At 43.7% G+C, this 19,395-nt stretch overlaps 1 protein-coding gene across 1 annotated transcript in view; it reads left to right on the top strand.

The window, feature by feature from the left end:
* Positions 1 to 19,395, top strand: part of PDK1 (pyruvate dehydrogenase kinase 1) — a 199,759-nt gene that overhangs the window by 128,342 nt on the left and 52,022 nt on the right. Inside the window, exon 8 of the mRNA XM_078681562.1 lies at positions 16,526 to 16,624. Coding sequence (XP_078537688.1) covers positions 16,526 to 16,624 — 99 coding nt within the window. The remainder of the gene's footprint in view (positions 1 to 16,525; positions 16,625 to 19,395) is intronic.

The raw sequence follows: 19,395 nt of genomic DNA, 5'->3' as shown, positions 1-19,395 counted from the left end.
TACATTGTTCTGAGAGAGATAATTTCTAAGCTTCGCAAAAAAACATTCTTAGTAAATTAGATGCAACAATATGAAAACTCACCAGCCCTTCAATAATCCCTTACTGTCCAGAATGCAACTACGATTGTAAGTACGCCTGAAGAAAAGTGAAAAATGAATTACCCCTAATGTTACTTAACTAAATATATGTAAGGTCTGCATTTTGCTTACTAGAAATGTGGGGGCCATAAACTTACCAGTTCATAACGATGCAGAAGCACTCCACCCGGCAACAGCATGCCCTCTTCCAAGAGAGAGAGAGAGTATCTACCAGTGGCGGCTGGTGACATTTGAAAGTTGTGGGGCGTAAAATTATTCCCGCACTGCACTACGGCAAACGAGCCGAACATATTAAGTTGCGTCTGACAGAGGGAGGGGACGTGACACGGTGGCATTTAACAGATATGTGAATACCAAGAAATGGCCCCTTGTGGTACAGGAGCTGTCCATACACTGTTTCAAAGCTCGGTGATCCGGGTAGTAGGTTGTTTTTTCTTTAATCCAATAAGACATGGATTAAACATTAACCCTGGGCATAGAACTACGCTACGCTCTTGTAGTTTGTGCAACTACACGCTACGCGAATTGCACGTAGCACAGTGCAAAAACACATAGCAGGCATTTTTTTGCTTGCTCGCAGCCCTCAATGTCAAGTTGGCGACCGCGAACGAGCAAAATAGCATCCCGGTGAGACTTTTTCTTCGTTCGGGATCAGCAACATCAGGTTGCCGATCGCGAGCGTGGAAAATAAACCTCTCGGCGAGATTCTCCACGCGGGGAGGTCAGGTTTCTCATTGCGAGTGGTCGCGTATGCTCGCGACCGCTCTCAATGAGAAACTACCAGTCCGCGTTGAGAAAGCTTCCGCTCGAGTACAAATCTACTTGAGCGGCAGAAAACGACCGCTTGCACTGTGCAAGAAGCGGTTTGCAATGATTGCACAGTGCGGACAAGCATCTGGCACTGTGCAATCAGTGCGAACAGCATTTTGCACAGTGCACTACGCAGTTCACGTAGCTACGCGTAGCTTGCGTAGTGCGAAGTGCACTTGGCGTAGCTACGAGTAGCACTACTACGCGAACTACACCCAGGGTCATCAAACATAGAGGCGAGTTTCACTTCATATTTCTATCTTTCAAAATTCTCTCAAGTAAAATAAAACCTTGTTAATGTTATGGAAAACTACTCAAAGCTAAACTTTGGTTTTGACTGGAGAACTGAAGAATTCTAGGGAATGCATAGTATGGAACCCTTCACGACAAGTATTTGCAGGGCACAGAGAAATGTGCAACTAAACAGACAAATAGAAATGTTGAGCATTTCACCTTGGAAGAATCGGAAAGGGCGGGGAAAGCTGCAAGCATAACATTAGCGAGGGTACGTATGCAGCAACCTCTAACTGGGTTGATAAAATCAGAAAGTACACAAATTTAACACAGTCGTCCGAAGGCAGCGAATGTGGTGGAAATCTGGAGACCTGCCAGCATCTGCGCGCCATACAGAACTACAAAGCAATGCAATCACATACCCCACCAGATCATTCTACACCACACGTTAGTCCCCATCTGCATTTATCACCGTGAAGCACACCACCTATGTTGCATGGGGGGCGCCCCACACCGAGAAGAGATCTCGCTTCAGCGCAAGATTGTTTCCTTTGATTAAAGATGGTTTTTCATTTGATGTGGGGCTCAACCCGGTTTACTTTGCAGAAACCGGGCTGCAGTACAACCATGCACATAGACTCGAGCGTGCACTGCTTCAAAACACCATCACCGTTATGTGCCAGGCGCGAGTTACTTGGCTGAACACCTTGGTGAAATGCACTAATTGTTGTGGTAAAACATTAATTAACATTTTCAGCAAAGACTACGGGTATCATAGTCCATTTAAACAAGCACAGGCAAGTGTTCTTAGCATTCCTTTAACAGAAGCTGGGCTGGCGAGTGTGTAGGGGGTGGGGGTAACCTCCAATGGTTATCGGAGGGAGCGGGGCACGCGCCTTTGACGTACTAGTAACAGCGTACATCTGAGAAATGAATACAAAGCCTTACAAATATTTTACATTGGACTAGAGTATGGGGTTATATTTCTAACCATACTGATTGCGGCAAAGCAGACAAACAGGCATTACCTCTACTCCATATGGTGCTGGCCTGTGAGAACCGTGCACATGGACTCGTGCTTGCACTGCTTCAAAACACCATCACTGTTGTGTGCCGGGCGAGTGTTACTTGGCTGCAAGCCTTGGTGAAAGGCACTAATTGTTATGATAAAACATTAATTAACGTTTTCAGCAAAGTCTACGCAACTCGTAGTCTTTTTAAACAAGCACAGGCAAGTGTTCTTACGATTACCTTTAACAGAAGCTGGCGAGGGGGTAGGGGCTAGGGACAGGGGTAACCGCCTATGGTTCTGGAGGGAGTGGGGCACGCGCCTTTATGACGTAGCGTACATGATATGAGAAATGCATACACAGCCTTACAAATATTTTACATTGGACTGGAGTATGGTGTTATATCCATACGGATTGCGGCAAAGCAGACAAACAGGGATTACCTCTACTCCATATGGTGCTGGTCGCTGTAAATCGGGCTTGCAATACTCATGGGGGGGTGTCACACGGGGGTGGGGTGCGGGCAGGGGGGGTTTAAAATTAAAAGTTAAAGAAAAAGAAACTTACCTGACCGGCTCCGGACCTCACCGCATGTGCCCCGCGTTAGCGCGTCCAACTTTTGAACAGGAACAGGCATGCCACAGCTCCCTCTCTCCTGTAAGCCAATCACAACGCTGCAATGGCAGTGTTGTGATTGCCGTGGAGTCCCGGACGGCGCCCAGCAGGGCACAAGTAGGGACGCCATTTTCTCTATGTAGGCTGCATGCAGCCTACATAGAGAAAATGTAGAGTGCGCATAACCAATCCAATCCAAAAGTTCTATATTTCGGCCATCAAGACCATAAAAGATGCAGTAAAAAAAAAAAACAAGTATCAGGTTACAATGTAAAAACAGCAAGGGAGGAAAGACACAGTAGTACAGTATGTGTAACAATCCATAAAATTCCAAATGCCTGATATTACAGTTCATTTCCAACTAATGATTTACATTTTCAGTATGCTACTCCGTTTCCACCACATACCACAAGAAATGTCAAAAACGCCATTTTCTCATCTCGGAATATTATGAAAGCAGCATCCAACCAGATTTTAACACCTTCGAGTCTCATGGCAAGCTCAGCTCGTCATGAGCCATGGTGCTCGTGTACCATTAGAACGCTCGCATGCTGGGCAAATTCCCCTGTTGTGCGAGCGTTCTAAAGAAAAGGGTGTGGTCATGACGAGCTGAGGTCGTCATGAGCACGGGGCGCTGTGCGCGCCACCCTGCCCCCCAGATTAGCAGAGGAATTTGCCCAGCTGTGAAGGGGTTAAAACGACAGGATGGGCCCCTATCCCTTGCCCAGATTACATGCCACATGCCATTTAAAAGTGGTTTAAAACTAACAGTATGTTAATCCTTCCTGCTCCCGGTGACTCTGCGTGTCCTCCTTTCACGGCGTTCTATCTCTTTGATGTGAACTGGAGGCGCTGGGTCCGAGGTATGTTACCAATTGACGCCTATTAAGACTAATCTGACCCCCGAGGAGCTTACAACACCTGATTTTGCAGGCACTTTTGTAAAAAGCGCTGCCTTTTTACTAAAGTGCTGATTTCGTGATCATTTTGCAAATCACAAAATCCTGGAGGGTCTGCTTAAATATGTTCTACCATTGTTTCACTGCTCCCAAAAATCCATCCTCACCTTTGTTTTGATAATATCCGCCTGGACTATTGCAACAGCCTCTGTATTAAACTACTTTTAATCCTCAGAATCTATAACTATTAGGGGTATCGGGCACTTACTTGCTAGAACAAACAATTACTACTAAATATGGTACAAAATGAGCAACAGTGTTTGCATATGGGGGCTTTCCTGTCTTGGTATACTACCAGTAGTCAAAACAACTACATTGCCCAATATACTCTTTCACTGCCTCTTCCTCTCTCCTAATCTGCAAACGATTCTTATTGACTTTGTATGAGTGGAGAAGAAAGCAGAAATAGCTAAATAATTTGAATCCTTTCCACCAAGAAGGGGAGGTTTGGGTCTACCTAACATCAAATATTGTCAAGCCCAGCTAATTACTTAGGCCTTCATTCATGGCACTTGACCCCACCTATGGCATGACTCCTTGCCCTGGGTAGGCTTACTTGAAGTCCTCTGAAACATGCATAAATAATGATGCTTTTCAACCAATCATGTGCTCTGCATGACATCTATCCAGCCCAGTGTCTTCGAAAGAGCCTCTATTATTCACATTGGATAAAAGAATGAATCAATTAATAGATAGGAAAAAGTGGAATTTGCTGGCTGCTGCGCCATAAGGGAGGCTTTTCAGAGCAATGTTTGCTTCTGCTGTTTTCATCGCCTGCCCTCCCTGCTCACTCTGTGTTGTTCTGCCAGTCTCTTCTTCCAGGGAGAGGTGGCAAGGATGATTCTTGTTCTTACAGCCTTTGCATCATTGATCTGGGTGGATCCTGAAATTCTGCTGACCGTGTCTGTTGCTGGGGTCTGTGGCTCGGTGGCTGCATCATGCCATGTATGAGCAGTGCAGGTGTCTCCACCTTTTAAGAATGCCTCATTTTTTTTTTTTTTTTGCAGAGTTTTATATAGCGCGAACTAGAACCGAACCGAATCAGTTATCAGAGCGCTTTACATAGCACCAGTTACGTTACATGAGGACACACTTTCATTTTTAGGCACGGGGAGATTAAGTGATTTGCCCAGAATCACAGGGGGTTTTTGGCGTCGTTACCGAGACTCGAACCCAGATCCCCAGGTCCGAGGTCGAGCGCCTTAGCCGTTAGGCCAACCCCTCTCTCATAAGTCTGAAGTTGTGGCACTGGGTAGCAAAGGTGTTTTTCCCCTGCATGAGCTGTATTTTCCTCTCTGGTGGCAGCATTCACACCAACAGCACCCATTCGATGACACCCTGGTTAGTTTATAGTAGACTACGTGCATCATCTTTTGTGGAATCCCATTGCACTAGTGTTGTTTGATGGTGGGTATATCGTAACTGTTGCCTATTTTCTTAGATTTGGCTCTGACATCAGAGTTTTCAGTAGTTTATAGGCTTTCTTCACCCTCCTGCATCCACTATGAAAATTTGATGGAATACGCATTGTTCAATTATTCGGGCTCAACATAATAAATGCAGAAGCCAGCAATTTGTGATGGAGAGACACTGCATATATCACATAGAGAAAGAAACCTTTAGTGTAGAAAGTAAAATAGATATAACTCTTAAGTTTGTTAATGCCAGGGGGATTAAATGAGGAGCATGCTTTCTCATGTTTCTTTTAATGAAATCTGAACTTTGGTAGAAATACTTAAGCGGGAACCTCTTAAGCAGCTTTAGAAAGTAGAAAGGAGTGGGAGCTTCAGACAATGAGAGGCAGCCAGAAAGAAGAGAGGGTGGAGGGTTGGATCAGGAAATAGCCAAACCTCAGGAGACCATCTGTAGATTGTTGCCAAGGCTACATTACTGTATGGAGCCACGTACAACATGATAAAAATGCATAAGTAATACTGAAGAAAACCTCTGGGAAGAAGAAGCTTAACAGGTAAGTACATACAGCGAACATAAAATGCACAGGTATGTAAGCACAAATTGACAGGGGTCTCCAGGGTGAGACCAAACCATATACTATAGAAGTGGAATGCGTACTGAGACCGAAGTCGGGACTTGGAACAGAAGATTCAGAAGAGCTGGGGACATAAGGAACAACCCGAAGTAAGTATCCAGGGATTCCACGGAGACTGTGTGCAGAGTGGAAACACTGCTGTGTACTCCCATGCAAGTCAATGAATGGGATAGTCGTGGTTGCAGTTTTTAAGAAGAAGGACCCTTCCGGTGGACCCTGAAGAAACTCTGTGGAAGACAGAAGGTTCGAGAGTCATCCCACCCGTGGATACCACAGAAACCAGAATACCTACACCAGGAAAGCCAGGTGCGTTGTGACGTCGAAATCCGCCATAGCTCACAATGGAGGACTTGAGAAAAGATGCCGCTGGCGAAGAAGGTGAAAGAGTCCGGAGGAATCCAAGGATGTATTCTTGAAGAGAAGAACCTGCAAGCAGAGATGACAGAATCTATGCCACATGGGAGTGACCAGGAGGCACAGAAGACCAATGACTACCAATGACAGAAGATGCAGGAATGATGATGGTGACCTTGCCGCTGCAGCTGTGAGGACCAGGCAACGCTGTGGAAGGCCAGGAGCTGTTCATGGTCAGAGGATGTGGTGAGGCTAAAGACCTTGGTAGGAAGAGATGCTGGATGCTGGAACTTCTTGTAGCCCGAAGATCTCTAGAGGATAGAGTCAATAAGCCTTGGCAACGGCAAGTCAACGGAGTGCACAGGGGTTCTGTTCCAGCGGTTCCGACGAGGGATACTATCCTCAAACTTGCTGAGAGGACATGTCAGGCCTCGATAGAGTTGCAGAACCAAAACCTTTTTTACTGAACAGAGTCGTTGGACGTCAGGATCAGCAGACCGGTCAGCTTTGTTGCGGGGCATGCGGATGCAGGAGAGGAACTCCTTCCCTCAAAGGGAGATTACTTCGGGTGTCCTTGATGACCACAGGCTTGGAGAGGAACCTGGCTGAAGCACAGGCACAGACAACAAAGAAAGCTGGCAGAACAGCGAGACCAGGAACAGCAGGAGTCTTCTGTTGTGCAGTCTCGGTCGAAGGTGAAGTTAAAAGTGCCCAGACGGTCGAAGTTGAAGTGGTTTCGAGTTTGAATTTTGTCCCATGACGAATCGGAAGAGCTACCCACAGGTAAGCCCTTATGTTCCCTAAGGAAAGGGTTGGGACAATTCAAGGATTCCCCCCAGAGGAGGGGCTGGACAGAGGGGAGGATACTTGCATGTTCTCTGTCCAGTTTTGAGTCAGAGTGGGAGCCAAGGGCTCCCTGAATTGGCTCAAGTTATAGTATGCAGCAAGGGCGCAAATTGTGCCCTTCAAAGCAGTCTGGTGGAACTGGCAAACACCCACACCCCAGTCCAATACACTAAGTCCTTTTGGGAGGTGGCCACGCCTCCCTGTGGCAGGAAACCTATTGTTCTGAGTTAATCTGCTCAAGCTCAGCTCAGCAGCAGGAGGGGAGAAATGTGTCCTTGATCAGCAGCAGCATTAGTTTGCTGTTAGACCCTGAAAGGCTTGTACCGGGAATACAGAGCGGCACCCTAGGTTAGCCCCCCAGTACATGGGATCCTACATCCAACACTGGCATCAGTGTTGCGGTAGGATTCCAACATGTTTGATGCCAAACATACCAGTTTCAGTGTAGACAATATATAGTTAGACATCTCGTAATTGACTTGGTGTCCACTATATGTATTAAATGGCTGACGGTACTTACAACGCCTGGAGAATCTACTCTGGAATTTGTAGGGGTGCCCTTCTCATGCAGGGACACCTTCACACTTGTAACGAAGCACCATGCCCTAAAGAATGAAAAGCCTGCCATAGGAGTGACTTATAGGTTTTAAGTGTAGTGATCTCAGATATAAGGAAACGTATATCTGAGATGAGGGGTGCAACATCCCACTCTGGCTGCAATGGCAGGCTTATAGTCACAGTTTGAGTGGTCTCTCATGGGTGGCATAATACATGCTGCAGCCCATGGGAGACCCCCGGTGTACCTATGCCCTGGCTACCTTAGTACCATATACTCGGATCTTACAAGGGTACACCAGTAGCCAATTGTGGAGGAACCAAAGTACTTACGATTGTCCAATTTAGAGAGACAGCACAGTGACTGGGGTCCTGATTAGCAGGATCCCAGTCAGACTATTCCAAAACACACTGACACCAGGCAGAAAATGGGTGTAACCATGCCAGAAGGATCCTATCTTCCTACAGTGATATCCTAGTGTTGTCGAGCAATTTGAATTACAGGCAGCATCATCAAGAGAAAATCTATGGCTTGCATTTTTAGGACTCAGGGACTCTGTCCCATTGTCTTGAGTTTATAAAAAAAGAAAATAGGGCACAAGTATGTAGAGCAGGGGTGCATTGACCCTCGGGTGGGAGGGTGGTCCCAGAGGGGGCCAAATTAAAAAGAAATATTAATGCAGTCACACTCCTGCGGGACCCAGTGCAGTCACAAAGGAGTAACGTGGGACTTGGGAAACAATGGGTCCGGTGTTCTTGGGGTTGAGCACAGGGCCTGGCCACAGGCCAAGCCTGGCAGCCAACCACCTGGGTGTGCCCAGCGGGTGCTTGGCCACAGACCATGCACAGCTGAAGAATGCTTTGATAATAAGATCGTACTCTATTAAAGAATCACTAGGAATTCACTAGAAAATACAATGGGTAAAGTGGATTTATTTAATTTTTTTATTTTATTGAGTTTTGTATAGCGCGAACTAGACCCGAAGATACCGGATATCGGAGCCCATTACATAGCACCAGTTTCGTTACACAAGGACCCATTCATTTTTGTTAGGCACACAGAGATTAAGTCATTTGCCCAGAATCACAGGTTGTTGAGCGTCGTTGCGGAGACTCGAACTCGGTTCCCCAGCTTCAACGTCAACCGCTCTAGCCCTAAGGCTACATCCTCTCCCCATTAATATGGAGGTAAAGTAGTAAGATTTTAAATTCTGTAAAAAAAAACCTTAAAAATTCACTGCAAGAATCTAAGGTTAAAATGGAGTTATACGTTATAATACTGTGAAAAATAATGTTTTAACACCAAAAAAACACTGAACGTTACCAATTATATTTAACTGACCTAAGTATACATTGCACCCTCATGATGCACTGTTTATCACATCACATATTACATCACTCATGAAATGTTAAATCACGTCATTCATGAATTCACTGATGACGTTGCTAGTCTATGGGGGTTTGTAACCCATGTTTTTATATTAGTACAAGGCCTACATATAACTCCACTTGACCTCTTTAAACTTTTTTCAGTGAGTGTGGGTAGTCTGTTTTCTTGATTTATTATGCAAAACAAGCACTTGTCACTTTAAATACAGGAAGAAAACTGTAGTATGTCATGTGATCAAGGACCCTGGTGGTTCGAAACGCGTCATGGCGGCTATGCACAAAAATTAAAACAAGATTGCACTTACTAAGTGGTGTTCGCGCCTCTTCTTTTGTTCCAAGAGAAGCAGGGAACTGGTTGGAGAAAGGAGAACGGAGGATACATATATATATATATATATATATATATCTATATATATATATATATATATATATATATATAGATATATATATATATACCTCTCTCACGCAGACATATATATATAAATGGCTAACTCAGTCATTTAGAATATTTTTATTATTTTTATCCATTGATTTTATTTGCACATATTTATCATCATTTTAATTAATCAACATTATTATTGGAAAACATTAATTCCAATATAATATGCTTATGTATGTACCTATTAAGGAATTAAAATTAACTTAACATATTTACTTATACATACGCAATAACTTTAATTTCATATAGTATTCCTTCTTACTTTATTACTTTTATTTTTTTACTATTTATTTTTAATCTGGAAATGCGTATGTGTGTTTGTTTGTATATAAAATTATAGAGTAGCACTAGCCACTCTGTAGTTATAGTTGGAATTCACAGCGAAAGGAAGTCTTCACATTTTTTGCTTGCTAATAAGTTTGTCAAGGGTTGATAAATCTCCACGAAACTTTGCAAGTCTATTTTTTTTGTGTACATTGGAGGATGGTGCAATGTTTTGTGGTGATAGTTGAAGGGGATGCAAAGAAAGAGGGGTGTCCCAAAACACCTTTTTCACCAATGCATTTTCCATAGACTGTTTACTCATAATGGATGAACGGATTTACATAAAATTTAACAGGATGAGATTTGGTGTGGAAAGGGTCCTCTTTAGATTCCGCCTGCACAGCGCTTGCGCTGTGCTTGTGAAATCTATTGTTAATATAGATCTTAAAAGGGGCTCACATTCTGCCCTCTTGTTTTTCATTGGTTTCTGTGCTTGCCTCTTACTTTTCCTCTATTTCTATTGGCTGTAGCATACTATTGCCTGCTCTTGCTGGTGTGTTTGCACTTATCAGTGTCCTGAAGCCCAAGTACTGTTTACATCTGCTTTATGGGGAACCTTTTTTAATGTTTTGGCTGCTTGCTTGCTTTGTTTGTCTTCTGCTCTTTATGTAATCTCTTTGTGACTATCTTGTTGCAGACAAAGGTCCGCATTCTAGTGTGCTTTCTCTCCACTGTGTGCCTCGCTTTCTCGTTTCTGTAACTTCCATTCAGTTTTACACGAGGCTTGAAACACACCGATCTCCATGCCTTGCTTTCAGCCCTGAGCCCCACCCTCCGCAAAGCCTCCAAGTTATTCGATACTTTTATTTATTATTACACAAGGCTTCGAACGCATCGTTCTCCAAGCCTCGCTTTCAGCCCTGAACCCCGCTCTCGGCAAAGTAAGCGGTTTGCAGTGCTTGGTTAGCGCCCACCTCCAGTCCATGAGAGTAGCAGTATTGTCTTAAAATGCACAGTTGTACTCCGGATGAAAGCGCATAGCCGTGCAGGGGAGGGTCCTTGCTTTTTTTTGATGCATGTGTGCTAATTGAATACAAAGCACTGACGTGCTGTGCTCGGCCCAATTCCACTGACAGTACGCCTGCCTTTTAGTACAGTCTAATGTCCAGTCTCTTCTCTAACAGTAAATCTGTTCCTGTGCCTATCCCAAGCGTGTTTATATGAAGCTTCCGATGCCTGCGTCTCTGCTTCCGATGGGAGGGCGGCCCATGGCTTCAGGGACTTCCCTAGGTAGCATTTGCTTCTACTACTCCCTCAGATCCCACGTGACTCCATGTCACAAGCAAGGCATGTTCCAGCCTTGGCCTTTCTTCTGTATCTTTGGTTGCGGTTTAAGTGAATCCATCAAATAGCACTGGCACTACAACTCCCAGAATGCATTAGTTTGATAAACTAGACCCCAGGAATAAACACTGCTTCTTTCTTGTTGACATGGAGTTGTTAGGTAACTTTACCCCGTTGGGCCTCTCTCTGCCTGGTACCACATATTACCTCATAACCATGCGTTGTAAAATGCATCCCAATTGACTCCTCTTCCACCCTGTCTATCTACCTTATTAAAACAAGTACTATGCATGTCCCTACCCTGGCAGCTCCTCTGGATTGAGTTCAAAACTATTTTGGTTTCTTGTCTTGGATCAACCTTGCTGTGGTGTTAGTTTTTCATAATACTCTGATCTTGCAGGTTCATGCCCCTCCCTCCCTTCATAGTGCCACAAATGTTGTACTTCAGTTACTGCATCTTGATTCCCAGCGGTCACTAGGACATAGCACTAGCCTTTGATCTACACATGCACGCAGCTTCAAGGCCCGGTAAAGTAGATGCAATGGCCACAGGAGTGACTCTTGCTTAACTTGGGGTGTCTGAGCTAAGGGCTGGGCATTGGTTAGCTGGCACAAGCAGCAGGTCATCATGCCACCTCCCCCAAATATTTCTTTACTTAATTATTCAAAAGTAAGCATTATAAATATATTCTGCTGCAGAATGCTTACATACCTTTTACCTACTCAAACACCACTCACCCTGCACACTCGCTCACCATCTACCCTACACAGTCACCCTGATATTGCAGTCTGATACTGCTCACCCACCACTCACACAGTGCTGACTCTGCACTCACACACCATTGACATATCGCTCACCCAGCACTCGCATGCCTCTCACCCACACCTCTTACCCTCCACCCACACCTCACACCCTGAACTCAAACAGCTCATCCTGCACATATATTATTGACACATCACTTACCCTATACTCCCACACCTCTTACCTTGTACAGAGTAACATCCCTCACCATGTACACTCGCAGAATTCTCATTCTGCACTGAACACACATCCATCACCATGCATTGAGGCACTTTCACCCTGCACTCAGACACTTATCAACCTTCATTCATGCACCACTCACCCTGCACAGAGAGCCCTCACACCATTCTCGCTGCATTCATACACTGCTTCCACACCTCTTATTATTAATACCATCGGTGAAACCTAATGCATTTACCAATGCTTGTTGTCATTTGATCTGAATTGATTCAGTAGTTTTTAAGTACTAAGGAACAAAAACGTAGTGATATATTGGGGCGTGGGATACTGTGGTACATGGTGAAGAAACACAATTCTATTGGTTAATGAAAGCAATTAAAAAATAAAAACGTGGCCATATTGTTTAGGCCACGCTTTGGGTTTGTCGTGGGTATTTAATGTGAAATCTAAATTATTAGTGTTTTTGAGGCAGTTTTAAGTTTTTTTAAAATCTTAGGTCCTTATCCACCACAAGATTTCAACACTCCTCAGAAGGAGAGTAAAATCTCAGGTGCTGTCTATTTGATATTGCTGAAGAGGTAGCATCTATAGAGTCCTATGGTTCACTCAGCAAAACAGTGCAGTAATCATTGAACAACTGAGTCCCATTGTCTTTTTTTTTTGCCATATCTCAAATGCATGCCATCTTCTCATACCATTGCCCTTGTCACATGCCATGTGAGACTTACTTATGCGGCTGGCTGCATTGACCCAGTCCCATCTCAAAGGTGATTCAGAAAGGGGGTGGTGATGGACAGAGCATCTGAGTTAAACAGAACACTCATACCCAGTCAAAAGATCAGGGCTTGATCCATCACCGTTTTTTAGCTCACTACACCATCCCAGTTCAGAACCTGGCTACATGCAAATTAGTCTGTCCCTGGCCCAGTGCATCATGGGAACAGGGCAGACCAAACTACCAAGCCAATTCTTTACTGGAAAGGAAACAAGCTTCCGGGGACCGGTTTCTGGCATTGCAGCCGTCTTCGGCCCGGCTTGCTTGAATCCTAATGGTGCAGTGAGCAAGGGACTCACATCTGAGCATACCCTGCCACTCCTATAGTGGCCAAAACGATTCAGAAAGGGGGTGGTGATGGACAGAGCATCTGAGTTAAACAGAACACTCATACCCAGTCAAAAGATCAGGGCTTGATCCATCACCGTTTTTTAGCTCACTGCACCATCCCAGTTCAGAACCTGGCTACATGCAAATTAGTCTGTCCCTGGCCCAGTGCATCATGGGAACAGGGCAGACCAAACTACCAAGCCAATTCTTTACTGGAAAGGAAACAAGCTTCCGGGGACCGGTTTCTGGCATTGCAGCCGTCTTCGGCCCGGCTTGCTTGAATCCTAATGGTACAGTGAGCAAGGGACTCACATCTGAGCATACCCTGCCACTCCTATAGTGGCCAAAACGATTCAGAAAGGGGGTGGTGATGGACAGAGCATCTGAGTTAAACAGAACACTCATACCCAGTCAAAAGATCAGGGCTTGATCCATCACAGTTTTTTAGCTCACTGCACCATCCCAGTTCAGAATCTGGCTACATGCAAATTAGTCTGTCCCTGGCCCAGTGCATCATGGGAACAGGGCAGACCACACTACCAAGCCAATTCTTTACTGGAAAGGAAACAAGCTTCCGGGGACCGGTTTCTGGCATTGCAGCCGTCTTCGGCCCGGCTTGCTTGAATCCTAATGGTGCAGTGAGCAAGGGACTCACATCTGAGCATACCCTGCCACTCCTATAGTGGCCAAAACGATTCAGAAAGGTGAGACCAACTTTTACATATTTCTCTTCTCGCAATTAGTATCAACATAAAAAGAAGGCCCTTTTACCATTTGTTCAAATTATTATTGAGCCTCTCCCAAATAGAATTAGGGAATGGTGTACCTTAACTTCTGCGCCCAGAATTTCTCTTCTCATAGTACACCACTGCCCTCAATCCAGTAAAGGGCTAATCCTTGGCACTCCATAAACATATGTTTGTCATCTGCTTCCAGAGTATTGCATCTCTTACACCTTGAAGGACCTTTTGTGATCCTGCCCATCCTCAGCGGGTCCAATGGCCTCTGTGAAGCGTGAAAAGATGGTTTGTAGAGCAGGTTAAAAGACACTTGCTATAAGTCTTGACCCGGGAGCTCCAGCAAGTTCTTCATCCAAATCTGATGTATCTCCGTTCTTGTCTTGTACTCGGCTGTAACCATATCACAAGTGCATAGGGATACTTCTTCTTTAATCTCTTTGCTCTCCCCGACCAAGGCTTCATGTTCCCATTTTCCCCCCTGAGACATACCCTGTGCTGACCACCATGAGCACAGCTGGAAGTACTTAAACGTTGCCACTTCCCCACCTGTTCACACAAAGAGATCGAGCCAGGAGATCGGATTCTCACCGTCTCTAAGTTCCCCCAAGGTTTTAAAATCTGCTCTCTGCCGTGGCCGACATAAACCGTCTTTCAAACATTCCGGGGTACCTGGTGAATCCCATATTAGGGCCAAGTCTGAGTAATATAGTAGCCCCATCACATTCTTAACTGAGACCCAAACTTTGAGTGGCGTATGGAGGACCTTCAGGTGGACTCGCTTGAAATATTTGGGGTCGCCGAATTTAAATAAAAAATTCTCAATTGTTAGGTCTGTAAACATAGCAGTGTATAACAGTCCCAGTTGGGTAGCACCTGGGGAGTTTGCTAGGGGCGAACATTTTTTGAGTTGGAAAGCGTATCAGTATTTCTGAAAGTCTGGCAGGGCCAGCCCCCCACCCCTGGTTCAACGGTTTCCTTAGCTTTTTCCATGCTATCCTGCTGCCCTTAGATGCCCAAATAAAGCTGGTTATCTTGCCCTGTAGTCTTCCTATCTGCTTGGTTGTGAAAATCAAAGGAGTGGTATTAAACAAAAATTTCACTTTCGGTAGTACCATCATCTTAATGATATTATACAAGAATGATAAGCACACACCATTAATTATATCAATTGCAAATTAGTCATTTAACATTGTGCACAGACTCCATCCAGGTTTCTTTTTAAAAGATTTTATTTATATCTTCTTGTTTTTCAATAAAAAACTCTATCTCCAGAGTAGCCAACGTGTTTTTATCTCTTAAGAGACTTATTCAGGGCTCCTATTTTGTATTTCATTCTTATGATCCAGACTGTGTGAGTGAAAGGTTTTTGAATCTGATTTACTACACATCGCTATCTGCTGGATTCTGCACATATGGATCCTAATGCCGACATAGGATGGGACATCATATATGCAAATAATGACTACACAGTCTGATTGCCACATTGTATTATCACACATAGGCAGCACATGTTTTTGTATTTTTCTTTTTCTGGAGTTTAGTCGGAATGGCCCATGCCAGGTCAAAAAACATTGCTTCTTGTTATTGTCTGTGGTGGGACATTAGCAGCCAGACATAATGAAGAAATCCAGCTGCTGATTTTGAAGACACAGGTTTTATCATATAACTCTAGACTTGTCATTTTGAAAACACATAGAGCGGAGACTTGCTGGCAGAGCAAAGGCCCTAAGACGAAAGGGCTGAGCCTGCTGAGATGTAGAACAGCCATCTATGTATACCAAGGTATGGGATTCGCCACTACTCCCAGAGATCTTTTAGTCATGTTAATGACATTACTGACCAGCGTATGTTTTCTAATTGTGGCGCAGTTATTGCATATTCGAGCATTATAGTTTCAATAAATATTGTATGCTTACTTTGTGTCTCTTTTCTATTTATTGTGGGCAAGTATGAGTGAGAGAATGAAAGAGGATGACCTGCCACCACGATCCCTGAGAGGGTCGAAAGTGTTGTGTTCTGGGGGTGCCAAATCATGTATCTCTCTGAGAAGGTTAGGTGAGCAAGTGAGGCACTTTAAGCAAGTCTGATTCAGGCCCGTAGGGGCTGATGTGGTATGGTGACCCAGTCCCTACGTACTGATTTTCTGTCGTCCTAAGCATAGTTCTATTTCTGGGCAGAATCCCTGCAACAAAGTTAAAGTTAATGCTAACAACAAATGAGCAGCAACTATTTAATACAAAAGATGATTGGTGGATGGTCTCCTAAGTTAGAATGATTTTGGTTAGTAATATTGGTTTCAACAAAGATGACAAATAGACAGCTGTAGACAGAAGATGTAACACAAAGTGTTTAATGAAACGAGTTTTGTTAATGAAAAATGTAAAATAAGAAATTGATTTAAGAGAAACAAGCACGAGCATAAGGCTAAATCTGGGACTTTTTTTGATTTCTCATATCAGGAAATATGAAGGTTTTGTGTAATAGTCCCTAAAAAGTTGATGTCCGTTGTTCTGTTTTTCTTTTTAGCTTCCACTTTTTTGCCAGTGGAATAACGTCCTGCTTAATGCACTCCTATCCATTTATTATTGATGGTATGCTATTAGTAATTTCTTACTAAAGACGTATGTGGGGAAGAAATTTTTAGGCATCTTTTGTCAAAAAATGAACTTCATAAACTAGTAAACAAATGTTTATGGTTCCAATGTATATAATAACATTTTTATTTTATAGAATGCTATGAGGGCTACCATGGAATTCAACACGGCAAGTAGTGTTTATCCTCCAATCCACGTGCATGTTGCATTGGGGAGTGAAGATTTAACTGTTAAGGTAACTACTTTAATCAATATGTCCCTAATATATACTGTTTGTGATGTATAACTTTTACTTAATGGGAATCTGTTCATGCAGGCAAGCAGCGAACAACTGCTTGAGTCCATGCTTTGTGAAAGATAATTAATATTGTGGGGGAAAAACCTGGTATAACAGTGGCAAACTAACCAACTGAGGGAGATGTTTTCTTGTTTTTTTTAAATTAGAACCTTTTTATGGTTGACATTTTTAAATCACGTTTACTGCTTTATATGCAGCAGTTTTAATTAACTAGCATAAATGCATTTTTTGTACTCTTTTGTTTGTGATATTTCAGTCACCTACAAATTTCAATCCCATCAAAATGTTGCAGAATTTTTGTATTCTATTCAATTACCTAAGTAAATCATCCTACATCATTGGTGGCTTAAAAACATGTTATAGCCATGGCATTTACATGTGTATTGCATTAATATTTTTGTCAAGAAATCGCATGTTAAATGAAAACGCATCATTTGTTGGAAGGATCAGTCTTCTGAGTGACGTTAAAATCACATCCATTAAAGCTGTGTAGATCACTCTTGCGACAGGCAACCACATATGAAGTAAATTACTAATTTGTCTGATTGGCTTAAACAGTGCTTTTGTTGCGTTCAATACAAATCTGTTAAATGTTTAATCAAAATGCATGTCTGATCTGGAGTGCACTATAGATATTGTGAATAGTTATTGGCAAGAAATGCGCATGGGCTCTACGCTGTGTACCTGTTATTTTTCCATGTTTTGTATGTATCGTTATGTCTCTACTTGTGGTTCTGATCGGGACAGACATTGACTTTATTTGGCTATGTGCTATTCTCCTCAATACCAGACTGGAAGGAGGAGATTAGTCATGGCTGATTGATGCCACTTATGGTAATTTATGTACTTAGCGTGGCTTTTCTTAGTGATCTTCCTTTATTCACTTGAGTTGTTCGCTTGGCTGGGTAGACATGCTCCCTATCAAAGTGGCACCACCACATTGCCTCGTTCCCCTCCTACTGCAGAAACTCTCAGCTCATTGTGACCCTCACAAGTGAGTGGTTGCGCTTTATAAAATTACTGATTGATTGATCTCATGCACTCTCTTTCAATACCCAGAAGAGGCTCTCTGCATTGCAGCATTGTGATTGGTTTAGGGGAGGGAGCCTGGCTGCCTGCTTCCTGTTCCTGAAGGAAGTGACTCGAATCGGGCCACCCTGGTCACTCGCGACCACCTCTCAGCTTTGCAAGAAATGAAGAGTAGGTGACACAGTAGAGAATACAATGCAAGTTATTTATTAGTAATTGCGCTGCAGCGGAGTCCAGTCAGAATAGCCTCCTTAGATGCTACAGAGGGGACTGACGAACACTTGGTAAAACATAATATACATTTTCCAACTCCCTAAAGATCCGCCCAGGCTGCAATTTTCCAGCTCGGGCACTGATGAACAAATGAGTTACAGAAGGATGAGCTACCACCTGCAGAACGGGTACACATTATCACACTTTCAAGGTCGTCTTGTTCGAGCTCAGTGCTCTCTAGTGTGGGAGCAGGGCTACGATGGAGGCACGGAATGCGAAGGTAGAATAAGCTGTTCATTAGTACATTAGGATTCACCCTTGAATACGATAAGAAGAAGTAACTCGAAGCAGCTTTTTACTGAGGCAGACAGTTAATGAGGCAGAGTCTTACTTTCGAATACAGTACAAAATGGCGGCTAAAGACAAAATGGCGCCGCAAATGCTAACTTAACTCGCACAATGCTAGAAGGAGTCGACTAGACGCATTTGCAGTCTAACAGACCCTCCTGTTAGCATTTGCTAACAATTTCCTCTCTTTTAGCAGAATAAGAAAACTCATTAATGCAGGGCAAAACACATCACATGCCTCATCGATATTCATTAGATCATGGACAGCTTGATTCATCATAGCTGAGGGCTTAGTGTCATGCCCTGGGGGTCTGGGTGCAGGTGTTAACTTACTAGCACAACATGTACAGCAGGCAGGGAGACCATTAATACACAGGCAACAAGTGAAAATGACACCCACAATGGCCACTAGGAAAATTATTATTTTCCAACTCCAGGAGGCTATCAAACCCCTGAAAAGGACCAGGTGCCATTCTCTTGGTGAATATTGGATGCAAGTCAGTGTAACTTCTATATTGCTGTATAGACATTCGGAGCATGGTCTGGTATGTACACACAGCAGCTACTACCGATGATGCGAAGGGCCCCACCCCGATCAGCAAGGATAACGTCTAAAACCATCCGGTTTTGAAGAGCAACACATTTTGTAGCCTGAAGCTCAGCTGTGATGTTGGTCAGTATTCCTGCTGTGGTGTTAATAACACCCTCCACAAACCTTGTGAGTTGGCGAATGTTAAGGCTATAGGACATGGGTCCCCAGAAAGGCAGAATACCCTTCATAGCATCAGTAAACTACTGCAAAGTAGTGTCTGTCTGATCTATGTCTTACCTGTTGATAACACTTCTAACTCGGGACAAGTATAATCTCCTACCCTGCAATCAATGGTCTCTGTGATATCTGGATTGGTGCTATATATAATGGTACTGGGGGTAGGAGGAAAGAGACCTAACATATGCCAAACCATCCCCTGGGAATCCATACATAAGCCTGAGACCCACAAACAAAATACACATTATGGGGTGGAAGTAAAGGTGGATTATTGGTTGTGTTCAAGTCATAAGTATAGTTGCAAATACTCTTTCCCTCTTTACCACTCCCAAATCCTTGAAAACAAAAA

The sequence above is a fragment of the Lissotriton helveticus genome, chromosome 3_1 (genome assembly GCF_964261635.1).
Source record: "Lissotriton helveticus chromosome 3_1, aLisHel1.1, whole genome shotgun sequence".
Classification (NCBI taxonomy): domain Eukaryota; kingdom Metazoa; phylum Chordata; class Amphibia; order Caudata; family Salamandridae; genus Lissotriton; species Lissotriton helveticus.
The sequence above is the reverse complement of the archived record's forward strand: the minus strand, read 5'-3'. Positions and strand labels throughout refer to the sequence as shown.